The following is a 19,912-nucleotide window of genomic DNA, read 5'->3' as shown; positions in this document are numbered from 1 at the left end:
CCTGACACCCCACAGCCTCACCTGACACATGTACAGGTTCAAGTCAGACCACAACTCAGTTCAGAATTATTCTGGCATCTATAATACTAACAATAAATAAAGCTTAAAAAAAAAAATCTGTGCAAAGGCAAAACATTTTTTAAATTAAGTAATTAAAGAAAAAAATATAAATTAATGTTAAAAGGTTTATGTTTCAAGCAATTTAATAGCTATGACTGTTTATTACAGTAAATGACCATTACAAGCTACATTTGTATTTCAAAGTTCAAGCATTAATATTTCTTCTTAAAATACCAAGACATGCCAGTGGTTGCTTTATTGTTTTGGGGTTTTTTTAAATAAATGTACTGCTTGTAGTATTCTACAGGTTCAAAGTTCTGTTGGCTATTTATTTCCTCTCTCCTTCCTGAAAAATATCAAGCAATGTAATCTTATGTTATAACCATCTGAAAACAGCTGACAAAAAGCAGTCCAAACACAGGTGTCTGGGACCATTTTATATTGACATATCCAAAACATCTGACTGCAGATACCACACAAAACACAGGAGAATATGTGCCATTTTAAAGTGGCTGCAGGGAGCCAGAGATGGTATTCCGGCGAATTTATAACAGCTTTAGACACCTATGCTCAAGTATCTTAATAGCTCCCTCAGAGTAAGAAATCTAAATAAAATAAAAAAAATTTAAAAAATTTTAAAAATGCAAAAACTTGATTGATATATTTATTGTACTAATCTTACATAAACCCAGAAAGTGTTGATCCAAGAGCCTGAAGCTGAAATTAAACATCTCTTACACACATCTCTTAAAACACTGGAACCTAAATGTAAAACAATGTAACTTTTTCTGTTGTATTTTTAGAAATAAAACATGTATGTTTTACTCATGATGACCTGACAAGCTCAGTCGTAAGTAGAACAAGCCATGGCCAGACACAGAACAGTTCCACTCTTAACACAATATAATTTATCACCAGGATAATTTTACAGTTTTCTTCTTCTACGTTATAATATAGAAACAATGCTAACAGTAGGATTAGCATTTTGTAAAACAAGTAATAGTTTGCCCCAGCAGTAACACAAACCTGTACCAGGGAAGGAAACACTGGATAGCATAAAGAAGCAAGAAAACTAAATTTGCTTGATGGCAAATACAAATACAAAACCAATTTGCTTGATGGCAATACAAAGAATTCTGCATCTGAACAAACCTTTAGACAGCTGCTTTCGAACCAGTTTTTTGCTCATATCAGGCCTTAACACCTATTAGAAAAAAAGTGGTGATGAACTTCCAGTACTTTTAGAGATCTCTTCACCTTTTTGACTCAGATTTGCAGCACATGTGAAATTTAATTTGCCATCCAAGGAGAGATTATCCTGTCAAAAGGAGCGAAATGGAAGACATCTACAGGAAATCATAAAGTAGCACTAAGCTAAGCACATTTTCAGCACTCAGGAAGAGAAATAAAGCAATGGCTCAGTGAGCACATATTTTAATGGAGCAATATGGTGATGACATACACAGGCCTCATCGTTCCAAGATTAGAGAGAAAACAGAATTCAATTTAAAATTGTTCAGCTTAAAAATGACACAATCCCCATTAGGCCTTGGGCGAAGCGTAAGATAATGCTGTTCTGTAGTACTTTTCCTGACTTACAAGAAATATTTCATTATTTAAAGGAAAAACCCCAGCAATCGTAAATACTTACTTTGATCCTGAAAACCAGAGTGATATGGTGATACTTTCAGTGGCAGTGCTGCAGACTTACCCTTTCCCTTTTTCCCTCTGATGTAAGCAAGACTTAACTGACTCAATCAAGCAACGGATACTGGGAAGAAACTGTAATCCTCACCCATTTTACATATGCATCATCCCTTTTAAAAACATGAACTCTTCCCCCCCCCCATTTAATCTGTGGGATTCACTGTTAGAAAATGGTGGTGTAAGTGAGCGTAAGAAGAGACAACTGTCCATGCCACCTAAACTTTGCATACAGTGTCTTTGTTTACAGCCAAGTAATGTGATGACTCAAGCTTGCCACTAGGAGGAACTTCTTGTTTTTACAACTAAAGTCAAAATAAACTGAGGGCAAGTCTCTAGAAACACAGTACTCCCATTTAATATAAAATGGTTTAAAAATAACTAAAAAAAAAACCTGAAAGACACTTAAACATTTAAATGCGACTCAAACCACTCTATAGTTAACCATCAGCTAGCAAACACGTTACACTCCTCTAATGTATTACTCTTCCTTAACAAAGTCAAAACAACCCATCATGTGCTCCCCTCGTCTACTGCAACAGAAAGTAAGAGACATTAGTTTAAACACTGAAGGCTATCTTCAGGGAGGAGTAAATCTTCAGTTTTAAAAGGAAGAAGAAAGTTCTCCCCCTATTGCCACCAAACTGCTGAGCATTATTTTCAGCTAGAGGTTGGCTGGATCACAGAACCGTGGAAACACAGAGTAATTCAGGCTGAAGGGGGCCTCAGGAGGTCTCTAGTACAAACTCCTCCTCAAAGTAGGCTCAGCTGTGAGGTCAGCCCAGGTTACTCAGCATTTTATTCAGTTGGGTCTTGAAAACCTCTGAGGACAGAGACCACATAACCCAATCACAGTCAAAAAGCTTTTAATTATATCTAATCTGAATCACTCCTGTTCCAGCTTAGTCACTGCAAAAAGTCCAACTCCATCTTCTCTATAACCTCCCCATAGGCACTGGGAGTGCACCCCTTTTCCAAGCTGAACAGGCTCAATTCCCACAGCCTCCCCTAGCAGGGCAAGTGCCCATCATGGTGGCTTCTGCTGAACCTGCTCCAATTTATCAGCAACTTCCCCATATCAGGGGCCTAAAACTGGATGCGGTACCTAGATGTGATGCAATAATCAGGTGCTGAATAATCAGGGAAGATAATCACTTGCCTTGATTTACTGGCTATGCGCCTGGTGATACAGCCCAGGATGCTGTCTGCCAACTTCATTGCCAGGGAGTTGCTGTCTGCCAGCACCCCCAGGGCCTCTCCTGCAGAGCTGCTCCCCCAAGCCCCTCTGTCCTCAGCTTGTACCCCTGCCAGGGGCTCTTCCTTCCCAGGTGCAAGACTTGGCATTTGTCCCTGCTGAATATTTTCAGGCTCTCCACAGACCATTCCTCCTGCTTTCTAGGAATCCCTGACTGCCAGCCCTTCCCTCAAGCATATCACCTGGTCATCCCCCTCCAGTGTGGTGTCACCTGCGAACACAATGAGAGTGTACCACATTGCCGGCTCCAGTCACTGATGAAGACGGCTCCTTGTATAGATCCCTGTGGGACTCCACACACAGTATGAACCCTTAACCACCACCCTCTGGCTCAGACCACGCAATTAGTTTTTTAGTCACCTAGTTGTCCCTTAATCCTGATCAACTCCAATTCCTTGGCCTCGTGTGCCTACCAAAAATGCTACTGCTGGCACAAAAGAAAAAAGGAGGAGTAAGAGACTTACACTGGGAAGACATGATGGGAAAAACCAAGGCCACTCCTTTCAACAGCAGCACAGACCAATGCTGAATTAAATCAGCAATGTAACCAAAAACTGAGGTGCATTAACTTCCTACCTCTTAAACTTAATTGCTTCTAATTTTGAAACCATACCTCAGCTTAGCTGCATCCGGCTTATGCAAGCTTTGATGGAGAGATTTAAATCACTACCACAATTTGTGGAGTTACAGCAGTTTCACTTGAGTTTGTTAAAATACCTTTACAATTACATTAGATCAGTGTAAATTTCAGTTCAAAGAATGCCACTAAGCCTTACTTTCAGAAAAGTTTCTAAACTTTTTCTCCTTTCCTGTATACCTTTTTCTTCTATACTCAGCCCCAAAATTATATACATCATAGGTATCACCAACATATTTTAAAACCTACAGATAAAAAGCTGAGAATGCTGAACAGCAGCAAGTTTACCACATACATCAAAGGGAAGACGGCTGCATGTAAGTCTCTTGTAAGCTTAGCTGGTTGTGGCAAAAACATCAAGTGCGCACTTGGCAGTTAGATGTTACAGCAGTAAGAATTATAAACATAGATTTGGGGGGAGAGGGAGTAAATCTATTTACTGCCAAATTGAGTACAAAAGAGAAACGCTAAGTATAACCATCTGAACAACACTATTCAGACTGTGAATGAAGAGCTTAGGTGAGCAGTTGGCCAATTTGCTCATCTGAGTGAGGCTTCTTGCCACATGTTGTGTTGTACTAACTTGGTTGTGATGTTTAACCCCTTAGTGCTGTTAGTAAAGCAGTTTAATCACCGTTGTGAGCTGGACTATGCATGGTTATACTGTCAGTTTGACTGAGAAAGTGTTTACCAAAGCTGAATTAATTAGCTTTACTTACACCACATCTGTTAGTACAATGTTCAGATGGCTGTTAGAATATATAACATCAATTTGATACTTGCTGTTACTGTCAGATAGGGTTAGAAATCTAAAGCACAATTTGCATGGATTATGAGTGATTTAGATAGCATATTACTATGTAAAGTGTGAATCTGAGCAATTCTGCAGGTAGAAAAAAAAGACTGATCGGTTGTGTTTACAGGGAACAGGTGTACTTTTAATTCCTATTGGATAGCACACATACACATGTGTCCTCTAAGGGGTTATCCAGCCTTCTTACACAATTATCCAGGTGATCCTCCCACACTACCTCGTCATTATTTTTCTAAAGGAGGTCACAAAACAAAGAAATAATTACACTGTACAATCATTAAGAACTAATATGCCACACCTACTCTCCAATAATAAAAATTGTTTCTAAAATCATGCAAAAGGTTTTTTTGAGTACTTGTGCAAGTAGCATGTTACAATAATAACAATTCCTAGGATGACAGTCAGCTATAAGCAACTGGTTAACTATCTCATGTTTATCATAGGCCTGGAGCAAAAATATGTATTGAAAACTATCAGAGTTTTCATTACCAGAAAACTCCACCTTCCAAAACTTGATAGATGGGGGTTTTTTGGATAACTGGTTTTGGAGATTTTTGAGAGCAAGGAGCTTGTGGGTGGAAGGCAGGGAAGGATTACCTTCGTAAGTGGTATGAATCATGATGTGCTACATTAATAAATATATCCTAATAAATTAAATGCGACATGAATAAATGCAAGAGTAATCATTAACCCTATTATTCAACACTGCAAACCAGTTTATGACAACACTACAGAATAGATGGGTCCCACAGAAGCATGAAAACAACGACATGCAGGAAATGGTGAAAGAGCTGGCAATTCTGTACCATAAATCTAAACTAGATTTTTCCCCTCTCTCCCACTTACCTGGTTTCTGTCTCACCTATTCAAATAAAACTCTTCCAAATGAGAAAATACCCTGTTACAGGGCTCAAAATGTGTTTAGTCATATGTACAGTATGAACTGTAGCAACCCGTTGCAGGATGTGTGAAGCAACTGTCCTGCACAGTGTTTTTTTATGCAGCTCGTTAGAGCCAGCAATCAGCAGACTCAAAAAATGTGCCACGAACACAGCTATTTGCAATATGATGAGTATTTTCAATGTCCCATTACTAGTATCCAGCTCGTCAGCTGAATCAGAAGCCAATTAGTAATTTTTCTAAAGTGTAAATATGTTTAGAGCTGTGGTGGGAAAGAAAGTGCAAAGTTCTAGTTCTACCCTCAAATCCAGGCTGGCAGACCACCCACAGAGCAAAAGTTCACATGGGTAATCTGACACTGTCCAAGAAATCATTTTTTAAATCTATCATGTGGCTCAAAAATTACAAAGGCTATCTGCAAAAATGCCATGGAACCTACATGAATTATTATTAGACTTGATTTTGAGAAAAGGGAGATCTGTATCTTCCATTTTCATGAGACTGATGCTATTAACAACTTTTCCCATCAACTTGGATTTTCACCATTTCCATACAGACCTCCTGCTCCTATCTTGTTAAAACAAGATGGCCTTTACTTTAGAATAGGCAACAGGTGTGCCTGATCTAGTTAGTTAACAAGTTGTATAGTTGCCTCTCCTTAACAAAATGCAGTGTAAATATTTAAAAAATAATAATGTATCACGTAGAGAACTAAGAACACCAAAACCCTGTAAGTTTTCTGTAAGAACCCAGAGTCCACATTTAAGATAGACACTGTCATTTTATTTTACTGTGTGACAATGATAACCACAGGGCTTCAGAGATCTAAGCTGCTTTTCTAACATACAATTCACATCCTCAATAGCAGGTAAACAGCTTTTCAAAATTTGCTGGCAGAGAGAGAAAGGCACAGATTGTACAAGCACTTTCCTACCCCTACTCAGAATGGCATATGATTCTGCTTATAAAACACAAGTTATTTATCTTCTACAGTATCTCCTTGAGGAGGGCTGAATCTTGTTTGATTTTTTTCATGAAGGAAAGAAGAAGTAGGAAAAAGAAAAGAAAGAAAGGAAAGGTTTTGTATATCCTGTTCTTGAGTAAACTTAACCAAGACACATTAAAGCTCTATGTGCAGGATTTTAAAATGAGAAGAACGCTATCCAAGATAATGTCTGCTCAATGCCAGCATGGTAAGAAAGCTTTTCTGTTTATAGACCTGACAAGACAAGCAAGAAGAGGAGTTAATTCACTCTGATGATCTGTGTAAGGCTTAAAAGATCATTTTTTTCCATCTTTAGCTGTGCTAGAGATTTATCTTCCAGGGTATATGATTTCCTTGATGCGTGGACAGAGATCTTAAGATTCTAATTAACAGGAACTATACATACGAACTGAGAAAAGTATGACTTTAAATTATTAAACCCTTTTAATTTATTAATTCTGATGCCAGTGGAGAAAAACAAAACAACAAGCAAACAAAACAGCATAAGAATAAACATTACATTGTGTTAACTAGTCAAATCTTTAGTACAAATGCCATTTTCATCACTTTTATTTAAATAAACAGAAACAAAGGTCAAGTAAACCAATGATGTTTTTCTTCTCCTCTCAGTACTTTGTTTTGTAGACAACACATTGAAATACCATGTTTGTTATAGTATCAAGTAAAATATCAAAAATTATCATTCAGTCACTTCATACATGTTGAATGTTCAGTATTCTGATGCTGGCTTTTTTCCCCGTTATTAAGAAAAAAATTAAAAACAGGAAAAAAAAGGGAAGAGCATTATGAAAGTATATGAAGCTAGAAGAAGATATCACTCTTTGAAGGCAAATATAAATACGAAAGCTGCCCATATATCAAAGCCCTTTTTCTTGTATGATACTTGGCAACTGAATCCTTGGCCCCTTGAGGCCCTACTGAGAATAACAGCATCAGGATTTCACTCCTGACAGCAGCATCAGCCAAAGGATCCAGCCTAAAAGAACTGTCACTTAGCAAAAGGCCACAGTACCCTGTAGGACTAGGTTAGAGGTCACTGACCCTGCCAACACTAACAATTTCTGCACTGGTCTAAGCCAAAACAAGGCTGCACTTTTAATATAGGAAACTGAAACATGACTCTCTTCAGCGCTGCATATCACTGTCACGATCCTTCACAGGAACAAGAACAGACAAATGAAAATTTAAGTCTATCACTCATCATATCAAAAATGGGAAGACTGCTAATTTAGTTGCGCTGTTTTTTGATAGATGCTTAACCTGTTGTACAAGTGGAAAACGCACATGTACTTACATAACCTTTGGATGTATGCATACATAGTGCTCTATGCATAGCCCAGCACTACGCAATCTGCACAGCGAAGATATCTTATGTACTGTGATAAATCTGCACACAAGTTTTGGATTCAGACAGTGGGTGACAGTCAAAATGTACTACTTAGCTCCCCAAAGTCTGTTAGGAATTTGATAATGTAGAACAGGCTTTTACTGAAAAAAATTGCACTTTTTGCCAATCAAACTTGTTTTGCTCATGGGAGTGATGTATTCTACATTATTACAAAACATCTCTCTGCAAGGATCCTCGCAGTAGCATTTGTGTAGCACAACAAAATCGGAATCAAAGCAGGTTCACGCTACAAATCTTCCCTTGCTCAGATAGGGTTACAAACAGTAGCTGAGGTGAAAAACAAAGTATTGATCAAACAGACAAATCACACGGCCAAACAGCACAGCCATTCCAGCCACCCACTCTGATACTCCATGTGGTTCAGGGCATGTCAAACTCAACATATACAGTAACTTTGAGCCCATATCCTGTTATTCGTGCAGGCTACATTTAACAGAAAGAGAATCTACAGACAAACCACAGAAGTACTTTATAGATTAATCTTATCTGCTACTTCTACCTTTTCCACAATACCTCGCACCAGATATATATACTCAGCACTGCGTGAATCAGCTTGGGTAGGAAGCACTACATTCATTCTCACACAGTGCTTTGCCCAAGCTAATAGGCTCCATCTCTGTCATCCTGTGTGAAGTTACAGGCATTCATGAGTATTACCAAGGTCAAATATTCCAGACTTCATTCCATTGCATGATACAGACGTTCAAAAATTACCGCTGGTAAGCCTTTAAACCACCAGGCCTGATCCCCGATTCATACATTTAACTGCCACTGCACGATGGGAAAAGAGGCTTTCTATATTAATAGGGAGTTTACATCATTCGGATTTGTAAATGATATAAACTACTAATTCAATTAGACTATCAGAGAACTCTTTGAAGATGTAAAATGCATCTCAATTGGAGCTTTACAGATAGAGATAACCTAGCAATGTTTTTGTAGTCTAAAATTTATGCCTCGGGTGCTTTGGTACAGTGTGGATGCACTGGGGAGGAAGTGGGAAGAGTCACTTAAAATTACGAGCCAAAGGTGGGGGGGAGTAGAACCATCCAAGATTATGGAAATCTAGGAGGTGTGAAACATCCTATTTATCTTCATGATACAAAAAATTATGATCAATAATATCAATTTAAATGTTACTAGTATTTTGGATGGCATCAAGAAAACAGTGTAGGATCATTGGCCTGCACAATTAAGGAACATTAAGGAGGCAAGAAAGTTAGCAGCTGAGAGATGACAGTTACATGTTTTCCACAAATCAAAAGAAATCCAGAACAAGAAGTATGGTAATACTGATGCACGTATTTAAACTTGACCATGGGGAAACAAATCCTAAGGAACATGGGAAACAGAGAATGCACAATGCTTTGGTAGTTTTCTGTGAATGCTGTCTCCTTCCAAAAACTCGAATGTGAAGAATTTATTTTGTGAGTAGAGCTCAAAAAAGTGCAAACTTTTGTACCCCACTGAGTCCCTCCCTACCGAGCAAACACACTAAATAAATAATTTCAGTAATTAAGTAATAACAATAAAAGCTGAATTTCAGGTATATATTAAACAGTTTTAAGCATAAATATGAAATGGTATTTTGCAGCTTTCCACTCTCCACAGCAAACTCATGGAGTTAATCCAGATTTTGGTTTTTGTTTGTTTTTACATTCACAGAGATTGGCAGCAATGTGTTCAAGCCTTTTAAATTATGTGTTCAGAAAATAAGATTTTTTAATTTAAAAAAAAAATAATCTAGGTATGGCTGCACAAAAATTATAAATCTATTCTTAAGAGGTCAAAAGATGAAGCTAGCAGTTACTAGCTAGTTTGCTAGTTCATGCAAAAATTTAGATGCAGTTATATAAACTAACTGCATAGAGTGGACAATATTTTTAGATGTGCAAAATCTTACACACTCAAACGCAGATCACGTATACTCAGGTGAAAAAAAATATATTTATGCAAGTTTTCCATCAGAGCTAAGAACTCCTAAAATTATGAACTTAGTTCGAAATCCATTCACTCCAGTAAGAGAAGATCATTAACATTCACAATCTAACAAGACATTCTGCACCAAAGGAAGAGTCTGAACAGCCACAGCAGTTAATAATTCCACAAGATACTTAGAGCTGACAGTAAACTTGTTAATGAGACAATATACACTACGGTTAACTACTAATTCTAAATGCCATTTACAAAAAGAAGACTCGGATATTGTCAGAAGCAAAAAGCTCCTCATTACTGCTTCTTTATTGCTTTTACCATTGAGGGGAAAAAGAAAATTCACAAGTATGCAGTTCTTGCACAAAAATCAAATGAACAAAACACATAATTTATGAGACTACCCAAAGCCCCCTTGAAAAGGATAATTGGGAGCCCTGAGACAAGTTTCTCCTTGGCGACAAGGAGGTAATTTTGGACAAGGCCTGCTCTATTTCAGCAAGTTCTGAATTTTTTCCACCTCTCCAAATAAATTACAACTGAAGGCATTCTCTTAGGTAAATGAAGGAAAACTTCATGTTCCCTTGTCTCAGGAGATCAAAAAGGTCATATCTTCCTCACAAAAAACCCACCCATTCCTCAAGCTCATTTTCAGTGAAAGTGATAGTTACACTAAAATAAAAAGACCTTAGCATAAAAGCTACTCTGCCACTGATGAAAGAATTTGTTATCTGTATCATCCTTAAATGGTCCTCCTAGGGTGTGTCTCACCCACATCACAGACTTCAGGATGCCAGAAGCAACATAACATACTTGAATTTGCTAGTGCTTAGTCTACATGTCTCTATTAGTTGACTGTAAATAAGTATAACATGTAAAATTCCAGTCTCAGGCAAAAGAGCCATTGGAACTTATTCTCCTAAACCTTCCTGGCTTACTGTATTTATTTTTGTCTCTGTTCACCACCCCATCTTCAAAGCAAACCCGAGTCTTCTGATGGCTTGCTCACAGACACGGACTTCTGAAAGACTTGTCTTTTCCTCAAAGAGGGCAAATATGTGAGGTCAAAAATCATTTTCTCCTAATTCTTGGGTACTCACCAGGGGGGTGGGTGGACACAGATGACAGCCAGGAACACTAAACTGCAAACAAACACTAGTTTATATTTACAGACCTTCAGATTAAGAAGGTAGTATCTCACTGAACCAGTTACACAAGTGTGCTCACCCACTCAGCATATCTAGCAGCCAAGCCTTCTTCTTCCTTATAAATGCTCCAAGAGATTCTCCTGTGTTTGATTCCCAACTTCGCCCTTCCACTCCTTAGCTCCTTTCTCGGCTACCTAACATCCAGAAAAACGGTACCCTTCATCACAGAGTTGTATCAACAGATCTGTTTTCTTAAGTGCAAGCAGGAAAGAGGCCTTCTCACCGAGTGCAGTTAAAAACCAAATGATAACCTACCAGAAAACCTTCCAAAAGCCACTAAATTCCATGGAAGAGCCACTTACACACTACTCCAAACGACGCAAATCAATTCAACTCTTGAGCTCTAAAGACTTTTTTTTTTTTGCACCCACTTGACCATAAATAAGACCCAAAAAGTTTTGTTTCCATTTTATCTGTATCAAGACCAATGCAATACAATATCTTCTTTCCATTCAGAGGACCACCTGCTAAACAGGCAGCTCTTTAAACTTCAGTTCCCTTGAAAGAGTAACTAAAAACCCTCTATGCCTCTGAGCACCCTTTTCTGTAGGATGGATGTCAATCTCTACTAGCACTAGCAGTAAAGGAAATAAACTGTCTTAATTCATTCCCTGGAAGTTGTACATAGGCTACAATATAAGCATTCACCATGTTAAAAAAAAAAAAGGTAGGCATTATTTCAACACTTAAAATTATGAAGGTGGAGAAAATGGATCATATGCAATGGAAGAATTAACATTTGTCTCTCACAGTCATTTGTCCAAAGGTGCTTCTAACTAAACATAGGCTGCGGAAACAACAGGTATTCAAGGGAACTAATGGGACCAAAAAAAAAGCCAATTTAAGGTTTCAAATAAAATCTCCAGTCAAAAGATACTTTTTATGCTAAGACATTATACGGTTTGAATTAAGTAACAGGAAAAGTCTCTTGTCTTAAAGTGATTTTTCAGAAAAGGGATTGTGATTAAAGAAACATTATATCCTTTCTGAGTAACAGCTTTTTAGTTTTACGTACAAGAACTACTATGATGAAAAAGAACCACGACAAAAAAAAAAAAAAAACACCACCAAGTTTTTGGTCGTGTTATCATCTGATTGGACAAAAATAACCCAGTAAGACTAGATTATAAATGTTTTGAATTATACAGTCAAATATGTCACTAAGAGAAAAGAACACTAACAACACAACGTGGTTTAGGCATTTTACTCTGGCATTACTCTGGAGTTCTTTACTGAATCCCCAGGGTCTCCACACACACGTAACTTTTTTCTTATAGACTGAGTATCTGAATTGCCCTATTCCTGTTTTAGTTCTATGTACACTTGAGAAAAATACTGAGAAATAAAACATTCTAAGTTGTATTTCTTCGATTGTTGAAGAGGGCAGGAAAAACTCTCATGTTTTTCCTGGAACTGTGTATTAAGGTTACCACTATGCAACAGCAACCATATATTAAAAAAACTGGTAACATATGAAAGGAATTAACATTTCAATTTTGTATATCTTTGGGAATATTAATGAGTAATCCACATTACTATTAAATATATTAAACAATATTTCTCAAGTTAAGCTCATTTTCTTGCCATCTTCTATGCTACCTGCTAGCCTGCTGCTCTACTAAAATAAAATGCTTCCCAAAAATCAGATGGAATATTAACAGCTTCCTTCTCTTGGATGCATCTGGAGTGTTTGGCAATTATTATGATGTTAACGTAGATTGACAATATGCAAAATAATTGTTATTTTTTTCATAAATACAAAGCATCTTTATGTAAGAGAGCTCGACAGCAGTAAAATTGCTGTGTAAGATCAAACCATTTCCCGGACTGTTGGAACATTCTTGATAGTAACATACAAAATAAACTCTTAAGTTTTTATTTGTAAGGCGCTTTGAGATCTTTTAACAAGAGCCATAAAAATGTATTGGTATATTAAGTATTTTTTACCAACCTTAATAAGAACTTCTAATAAGAGCATTACTTTACAGATAAAGAAACTAAAGTACAGAGAGAATACTGGATTTGTTTCTGATCACAATACATCAGTGTCATACCAAGGTCAGAACTGAGTACAGACTTCAACTGTTCAACAGGAATCACCAGATCGCTAGCAGGACTCTTCCTTTCTTCCTAGAAATCTATCACATACAAAAATCCTGTAGCAGAAACACCATTTTGCAAAGCAATGCGACAGGAAATATGACTGTCCAAGAGCCAAAGGCTCAGAAAAGTCCTAAAAAAAGTGCAACTATGAGAAGTAAAGGTGGTAGAGTGATGTCTACAAAGAGCAATTGAGATTGAAAAAAGGAGATTTTGACTATAGCTTCTGTAATCTAGAAAAATCTCAGTTTTATCTTTGATCTCTCAGTCACTGAAAACAATATGCATCAGATTTTTTTTAAATTGACTACCGTTTCATTCACAAGAGCATCAATCTTGTTAATGAGAAAAAATACATAGTGCATGGGCTTTATCATAGGCCCAGAAAAATTCTGGGCATTTAGTCAGAAGCTCAGCACACCTAAGTCAAAGCAAGCTCTCTTAATAAATCTGAAGACAAAGACCTCTGACAACAGGAATTTTTTTTATAACCTCCCCACGTGGCTGACTAGCCAAAAGCTGTTTGAGGAGTTGCAGTAAGAGAATGACTTCAGACAGTATTACATGACAGCACTTGATAGCACATGACCAGATAAAGAATTTAAAACGTAAAGAACTGTAAAAAATGGCATCATGCACCCAGGCCACCCTGAGCGCATAAATCTATTTCAAACAAAGGAAATACAGAAGTTAAGCCCTTCACTAACACAAACCCAGTGCTGGTACAGAGCTAGTATAGTCTCCCCTCCCCAGCTATTAAAACCTTGCCCTAAAATATTTATGTCAACTCCACTTTAGGTAAAGGATCATTTAAATTTTATAGATCCAGCTACAGTTAGCAATTTCTCAATCACACCATTTCGTTAGAAAACATCTCTATGCCACCCATTTATGTTCACTCCACCTGTTTTAATGACCTGAGTGGTTTTGACCCACCTCTCCAAGTTCATTTGCTTATGTACTTCAGTCATCTGTTGCACTAGCTCTTGTACTGCCTGCTGTCTTCTATTCATCTCTTTTCCTTCTTTTCCCCATAAAGTAAGCCTTGCTCTGCTGCAAGAAGAAAGGAATGACCCCCGCACAGTGACCCTATGGTAAAGGCTACAACCTAAGAGTGGTGGCTGTTAACACTCCAACAGAACTTCCCTACTCAGTTCAGGAGGCTGCATAGGATAGAGAACCTGATCTTGGCCAGCATTTTGTTTTGGTTTTCAAGTTGGCCTTATCATAAACTCAAATTTACAGTAACAGAAATCAAAGAGGGAAAAATGTAATGTCTTCAAGGGCCCATAAAACATTCCAAACCCCTGGATTTCAGTGGCTATGGTCAGCTTATAGAACTATTCCCAGATCTAGACTGACATCATACATGATGCTGATAGACAAAAATGCTTGTTAATTAACTTCCACCAGAAACGCCAGAGAAAAAATTGAGGAAATGCAATTTCCTCACAGATTAGTGTCAGATACTTAGAAATCAAGGGAACTCCTCTGTACCTAGTATTTTAGAACGGCCTACAGAAAACTCATTCTTTCCCCCCCAACTTCTTTTAATATCCTGAACCTTTTTTGAAGATAACTTAAAAAAAAACCCACACACACTCCCAAAGCAGTATATTGACTCTTTACCGGTGACAGTATCACAGATCTACTTAATTCCATTTTTCCCAAACATTCTTTAAAATTGTTTTGAAACTTTTTCACATTATTGAAAATTTGTTCTTAAAGCTCCAAAGTATGTTCTTACGAAGCTATCTTCTTCTCTTATTAAATGGGACCATACCTACATCATAAAATGCAACCTTCAGAAATTGAAGTGTCACACAAAAAAACCCCAATCCCCACCTGCCAAAACCTTCAAAAGTGCATTACTTGGGACAGTTTTCGCTATCATAAAGAAAAAAAAAAAAAATTGCTAGCAATATAAAATGTCATCAGAAAAGATCAAGCAGATCTTATACTTAAAAGACTTCTCTAGACACATACACTGGAGTAACCAGTGACTGAACCAGAATTTAAATTCCATAAGAAACTTGTATCTTTTAGCATTTATTTTATAACAATCCAGGTAGAAGTGCTGAAGCATCAACATGTTTAGAGCTATATAAAACATTCCCAAAACATTCAATTCATAAACATACAAATATTTTGTTTACATACATCATATTTTGAAACAGAACACTGTGGCATTCCATCTAAACATTTAAATTGATTTGACATTTAAGTACATCTGCTGTACGAAAATCCAGGCAAGCAATCCTACACTATGTGCTGTCCCCTGTAACCGTAACATACATCTCGTAAGATAACTCAGCTGTACAAATTCCACAGATTGGTCAGAAAGAAAACATTATGTACAGAGGAAACGTCCACAGAAAAACCTAATCCATAAGAATGCTGGGTTAGAAGACTTACAACCTGTGAGACCAAGGCATTCTAAAGACACTTGCTGAATCAGCTAGAAATTACGTTTCTATTTTCTCACTAGAAAACAGCAAGAGAATCTCAATAGAGAAAACATGATGGAAGATTCCATGGTACTTCTACTGACACCAACAAATCCCTATTATGCTATAGTGGAAGAGCAGCAGACCGTCAACAAGTCCTTTATATCAAAGTGCTGACAAAATGGCAATCTAAAACTCACAAAGGAAATAGGAAAATCTTATTCACTTTTCCAGATTGAATGGTGCCCACAGAACTAACACACCCTTTTCTAAAAAATAAGCAACCAAAAAAACCTAAAAGATTCACATTTTAAAAGTCAAATGAAAAATAACTGTACTTCCAGTAAAATTGTTATCCTTTTCATCCTTCCCTGCCCCCTCCATTAGAAAGGAAAAACAAAAAAAATGCGCTGGAAAGCTTAGTGAAGCTCACTAGAAGTTCTATGTTTCTATACGCTTCACATGGGAGAACTCAAAAGACTATAATGATTGTGGAGGTAGACTACCGTCAAATAGGTCACCAATAATTATAAAGTGTACCCAACCATATTAGAAAAACATCTAAATCATTCCCTTTGAACATAAGCAAGATGTACCTTCTTTCTTTAAAAACCAAGCTAGTACTTCAATCACCTCCACTTCTCTAGGACCAATGAAAGAATAAAACAAAAGCTGAAAGCTGGCTGTTTCTCTTCACTAACGGTACTTGTATTAGTAAAATTATCAGAATTTGACATTAAAAAAATACCTTACAATTTGTTTAAGTGCCTAATTACCCCATCATGTATCTGCACACAAAAGATGGCCTCAGGTAATGTCTTTAAAGAGATTCATCCCGATAAATTAGAGAACAGAGATTTATAATCCCTACATCACTTATTCACGTATTCATTTTCAAAACTCAAGTATCATTTATAATCAGTATGTTATTTAACAGTATATGGCAAGAAATTTACCAGTCGTTGACATATTTAACACGTCAGTTATTTACAAACATCAGTGCAATATTTTGCAAGAAACTATTTTCTCAAACATCTCAGTTTTTTAGGGTCAGTTTTTGTCTTCAGAATTATACTTTAATTATAAAGTTATGGAAAACATATCATATTTCAGTTGTAGACCAAATGGCAGCTACTAAAAAAAGTTAAGTTCATGATGAAAATGGGACTTTTTTTCCTATTAACTTTTCCGTGTTGCTTCTCTGAAAAACCAATGAGATGATGCTTACTACTATTTTACTGATTAATATCTACATTTAGCATAAATACACATAACAGCTATTTTACAATCCCTAGTGATTTTCAGTCTCTAATAATACATTTCAACCTTTACAGTAAGCAATACGCGATTATGTCCAACTCAAAAAACTCAAATCAAATCCTCATGAACACTCTTAAGCTTAAATTGACTTACACCCAAGATTTACTTTTGACATAAAAGAAGAAATATGGCTGTATCTTCCCGATGAAAAAGTATATTCTTTTTTTTCAAATGGAGACTTTCAATCACTTTAATACAGCTTAACTTAAGTCCCGGAAGCAACTACTAGGAGCAGGGCCAGTATCAGATAATGCTAAGCATCTAACTTGGTATTAATTAATGCCTAATATAAATATATATTCCACATGCCAAAGAAATGCAATTTTAAGTAGCTGCAGAAACAGAACAGGCTAAGATAGAAAGAAAAAATGCCCTATACAATCTACTTACTAGCATGCTTATCTGCAAGCATTATAAGGCTGTTGGAAATATCTCTTCGCCTATAAAAACACACCACTTTTGCTTCCACATTTCCATTGGCAGTCTACAAAAGAAAGATAAATCAAGTCAGAATGTATCTTTCCTTAACTGAGTAATACAAATTAAATGTCCTCTGCTTGCAATTTTCCCTCATGTTAGTAGTTCTCACATGGTCAGGCTGAAATCAACAGAATTACTCAAGTAAGTAAAAACGTCCTGACACAGGCCAATACCAATTTCAGATCAGACAACAGTACTGATAATAATTATTTAGTCCTAAGAATTTATATATTATTCAGCTGTTTAGAGATGTAATGCCAGTATTATGTTAACGTAAGAATCCTTAAGAAGTATTAGAAGCTTGTGAACATTTCTTTGCAACCTAGCTTTAGACAGAAATGTCTATTTCAAAGTTCTCTAGCATTTTTTTGGAATCATATTTAATATAACAGGGTTTATTTGAAAATTCACTTCAGCTCATAAGATAAAAGAGCTATTTAGTTCACAGTTGTTTTCATGGCTCATTACAGGGCTCATGCTCTTCAGCCTGATAATGTAAAGAATCTACTAATATTTGAAGAACTGTACCCTCTTTCTTGTTATGAAAAGTACAAAATTAGTTCATTACCTTGAGTTATTTATTTAAAACTCAAGATGTGGCACTGAGAAGTATCATGTTTTAATTAAGTTTCTTACCAAAAAAAAAGCACCTTATCTCCAGTAAAATGATACCCAAAGCATTTCATTACATATTTGCATAACATCTCCATGTTTGCTCAATACCTTTAACACATGAAAGCACATAATTCACAATTAAGATATCTGGACTATAGCCTCAAAGCTCTCTTTAAATAAAAATTTAAAAAAAAAGAAAATCAATACATGATTCTGCTCTACCATCCACAAGCAAGATTAAATTATGGCAATGCAGTTTAACGATAATAAACATTACATTCAGACCATGACTGGAATCACTTTAATTACTGCAAATAAAAAGTATTCTTCTCCAATAAAAGTCCAAAATGATCTGCTATGCACAAGTTCAGTGGATGTTGTGTTGGACAGCACTAACAGGTAATGTGGTTGATGTCTGCTATGGAGTAGTGTTATGTTCCATCAGTAAGAAGAAAACCGTTTGCAGGTCACCAGTTTTTTAATTCATTTTCTAACCACAGAAAAAAATAATCTTTATCATTATTTACATCACAACAGGCATTTTGATCATTAACTTTTGACATAATGTATCAGTAAGTTTTAATACTGCTTGATGGAATAGTAAAAATATGCCATGCTAAAAAAAAAAAAAAAAATTAAATCCCACACCATTCTTAGTAGTACAAGAATGAAGAAAAATAATCACGCCTTCCCTAAAATGACACTCTGAAAAGCCTCTATTCTTTATATAAATACACTCATAAAGACAGAGAATACAGTCTCTATTTCTCTTCAAAAGCCCATCCTTCATTCACAGCTGCCAATAAGCAGAGCAATAAACAGCCACAGAAGTCACATACTCTGTTATTTGATCACTGCAAGGTCTCACTGATACCTACTAAGTCTTTACACATCCATCCAAAAGCAGACACATTACATGATTGCTATCATTCCAGATGGATTCACAGTGTCATCAACATACAGAGAATTAAATTCATTCATTTCCTCAAGCATTCATAGGATTCGTTTAGAAATTTTTACAGCAGAGTACTCCTGTTCACCAGGAATGATCAACTGGGCATTTCCTTAGATAACAGAGAATTACAGGATATCACATAGCAAGATTTCAGTAACTGAAACATGCACAAAATACATAGCAAATCTCAAGAAAGTAAAAAAAACACCAAACCAAAAGCAAAAACCAAAAAACCCTCCAAAACCCAGAAAATTCTACCACAACAGAAATTTTATGGAATGGAAATCATTATGTTTTTGAAGAGTGCACTGACTGTTGTCAAAGGTTAAGCAAGAATCTTAGATACTTGTGTACCTTGTTAAGTTCTTCAATTCTCCTAATGAGATATGGATTGCTGGAAGAATTTTCAAAATAAACATAATCTGCAATGGAAAAAGGAAAGATATTGAAATACCAGAAAAAAAAACCATGTAAAAGCATATCATTATTAGTGCAAAAATTTTCTTCTAAACCTAGAAGCTGTTAAAAAGCTGAGATTTCTTAGTAAATGTTAAGACAGTGAAGTATTTCTATACTGAGTTTAGCATAATTTGTTCCTACATTCTGGTTATAACTGCACTACACGTGCTTTAATAATCATGCTGAAATAAAGTCAAATGCCTTGTCTTGGAGCTTACATTGTAATTCAGTAATCCACACACTTCATAAATCTTGATATAAAAGTGGCAGTTTCTCACAATCGATTAGGGAAGATTTAAGTATCTTTAGTGAGTTTCTTTATTATGGAGATAAATATTTCTGTAAGATATGCTACCTCACATTTATTATGTGCTCTGGTAGTACAGTTGTCCAAATGAGTAATGTACATTTTATGATACTTGCTTTCGTTGTCATCTCTGTGTAGTAACATGCGAACTCTATTAGGCAGTAATAGTCATGAGATTAGCGAGGTTCTTCCAGGACAAAATCTCTTATAGTGTCATTAATATATTTTCATAGAGTATATGGAAGTTTACTCATATCCTGAAAGCTGCCCTCACGTAACATATGAAGAATTGACATGCAGTGCAT

General features: G+C 36.3%; 1 protein-coding gene across 2 annotated transcripts in view; it reads right to left on the bottom strand.

Annotated features, from left to right (window-relative positions):
- The window catches only part of MTA3 (metastasis associated 1 family member 3), a 141,414-nt gene that overhangs the window by 119,769 nt on the left and 1,733 nt on the right, over positions 1 to 19,912 (bottom strand). For both annotated transcript variants that reach the window (XM_052805898.1, XM_052805899.1), the window contains exons 2-3: positions 19,196 to 19,263; positions 17,182 to 17,275 (exon numbers count right to left, since the gene is read on the bottom strand). In XM_052805898.1, coding sequence (XP_052661858.1) covers positions 17,182 to 17,275; positions 19,196 to 19,263 — 162 coding nt within the window. The remainder of the gene's footprint in view (positions 1 to 17,181; positions 17,276 to 19,195; positions 19,264 to 19,912) is intronic.

This window comes from Harpia harpyja, chromosome 13 (assembly GCF_026419915.1).
Source record: "Harpia harpyja isolate bHarHar1 chromosome 13, bHarHar1 primary haplotype, whole genome shotgun sequence".
Lineage (NCBI taxonomy): Eukaryota > Metazoa > Chordata > Aves > Accipitriformes > Accipitridae > Harpia > Harpia harpyja.
Note: the sequence above shows the minus strand (reverse complement) of the source record. Positions and strands in the feature narration are given on the sequence as shown.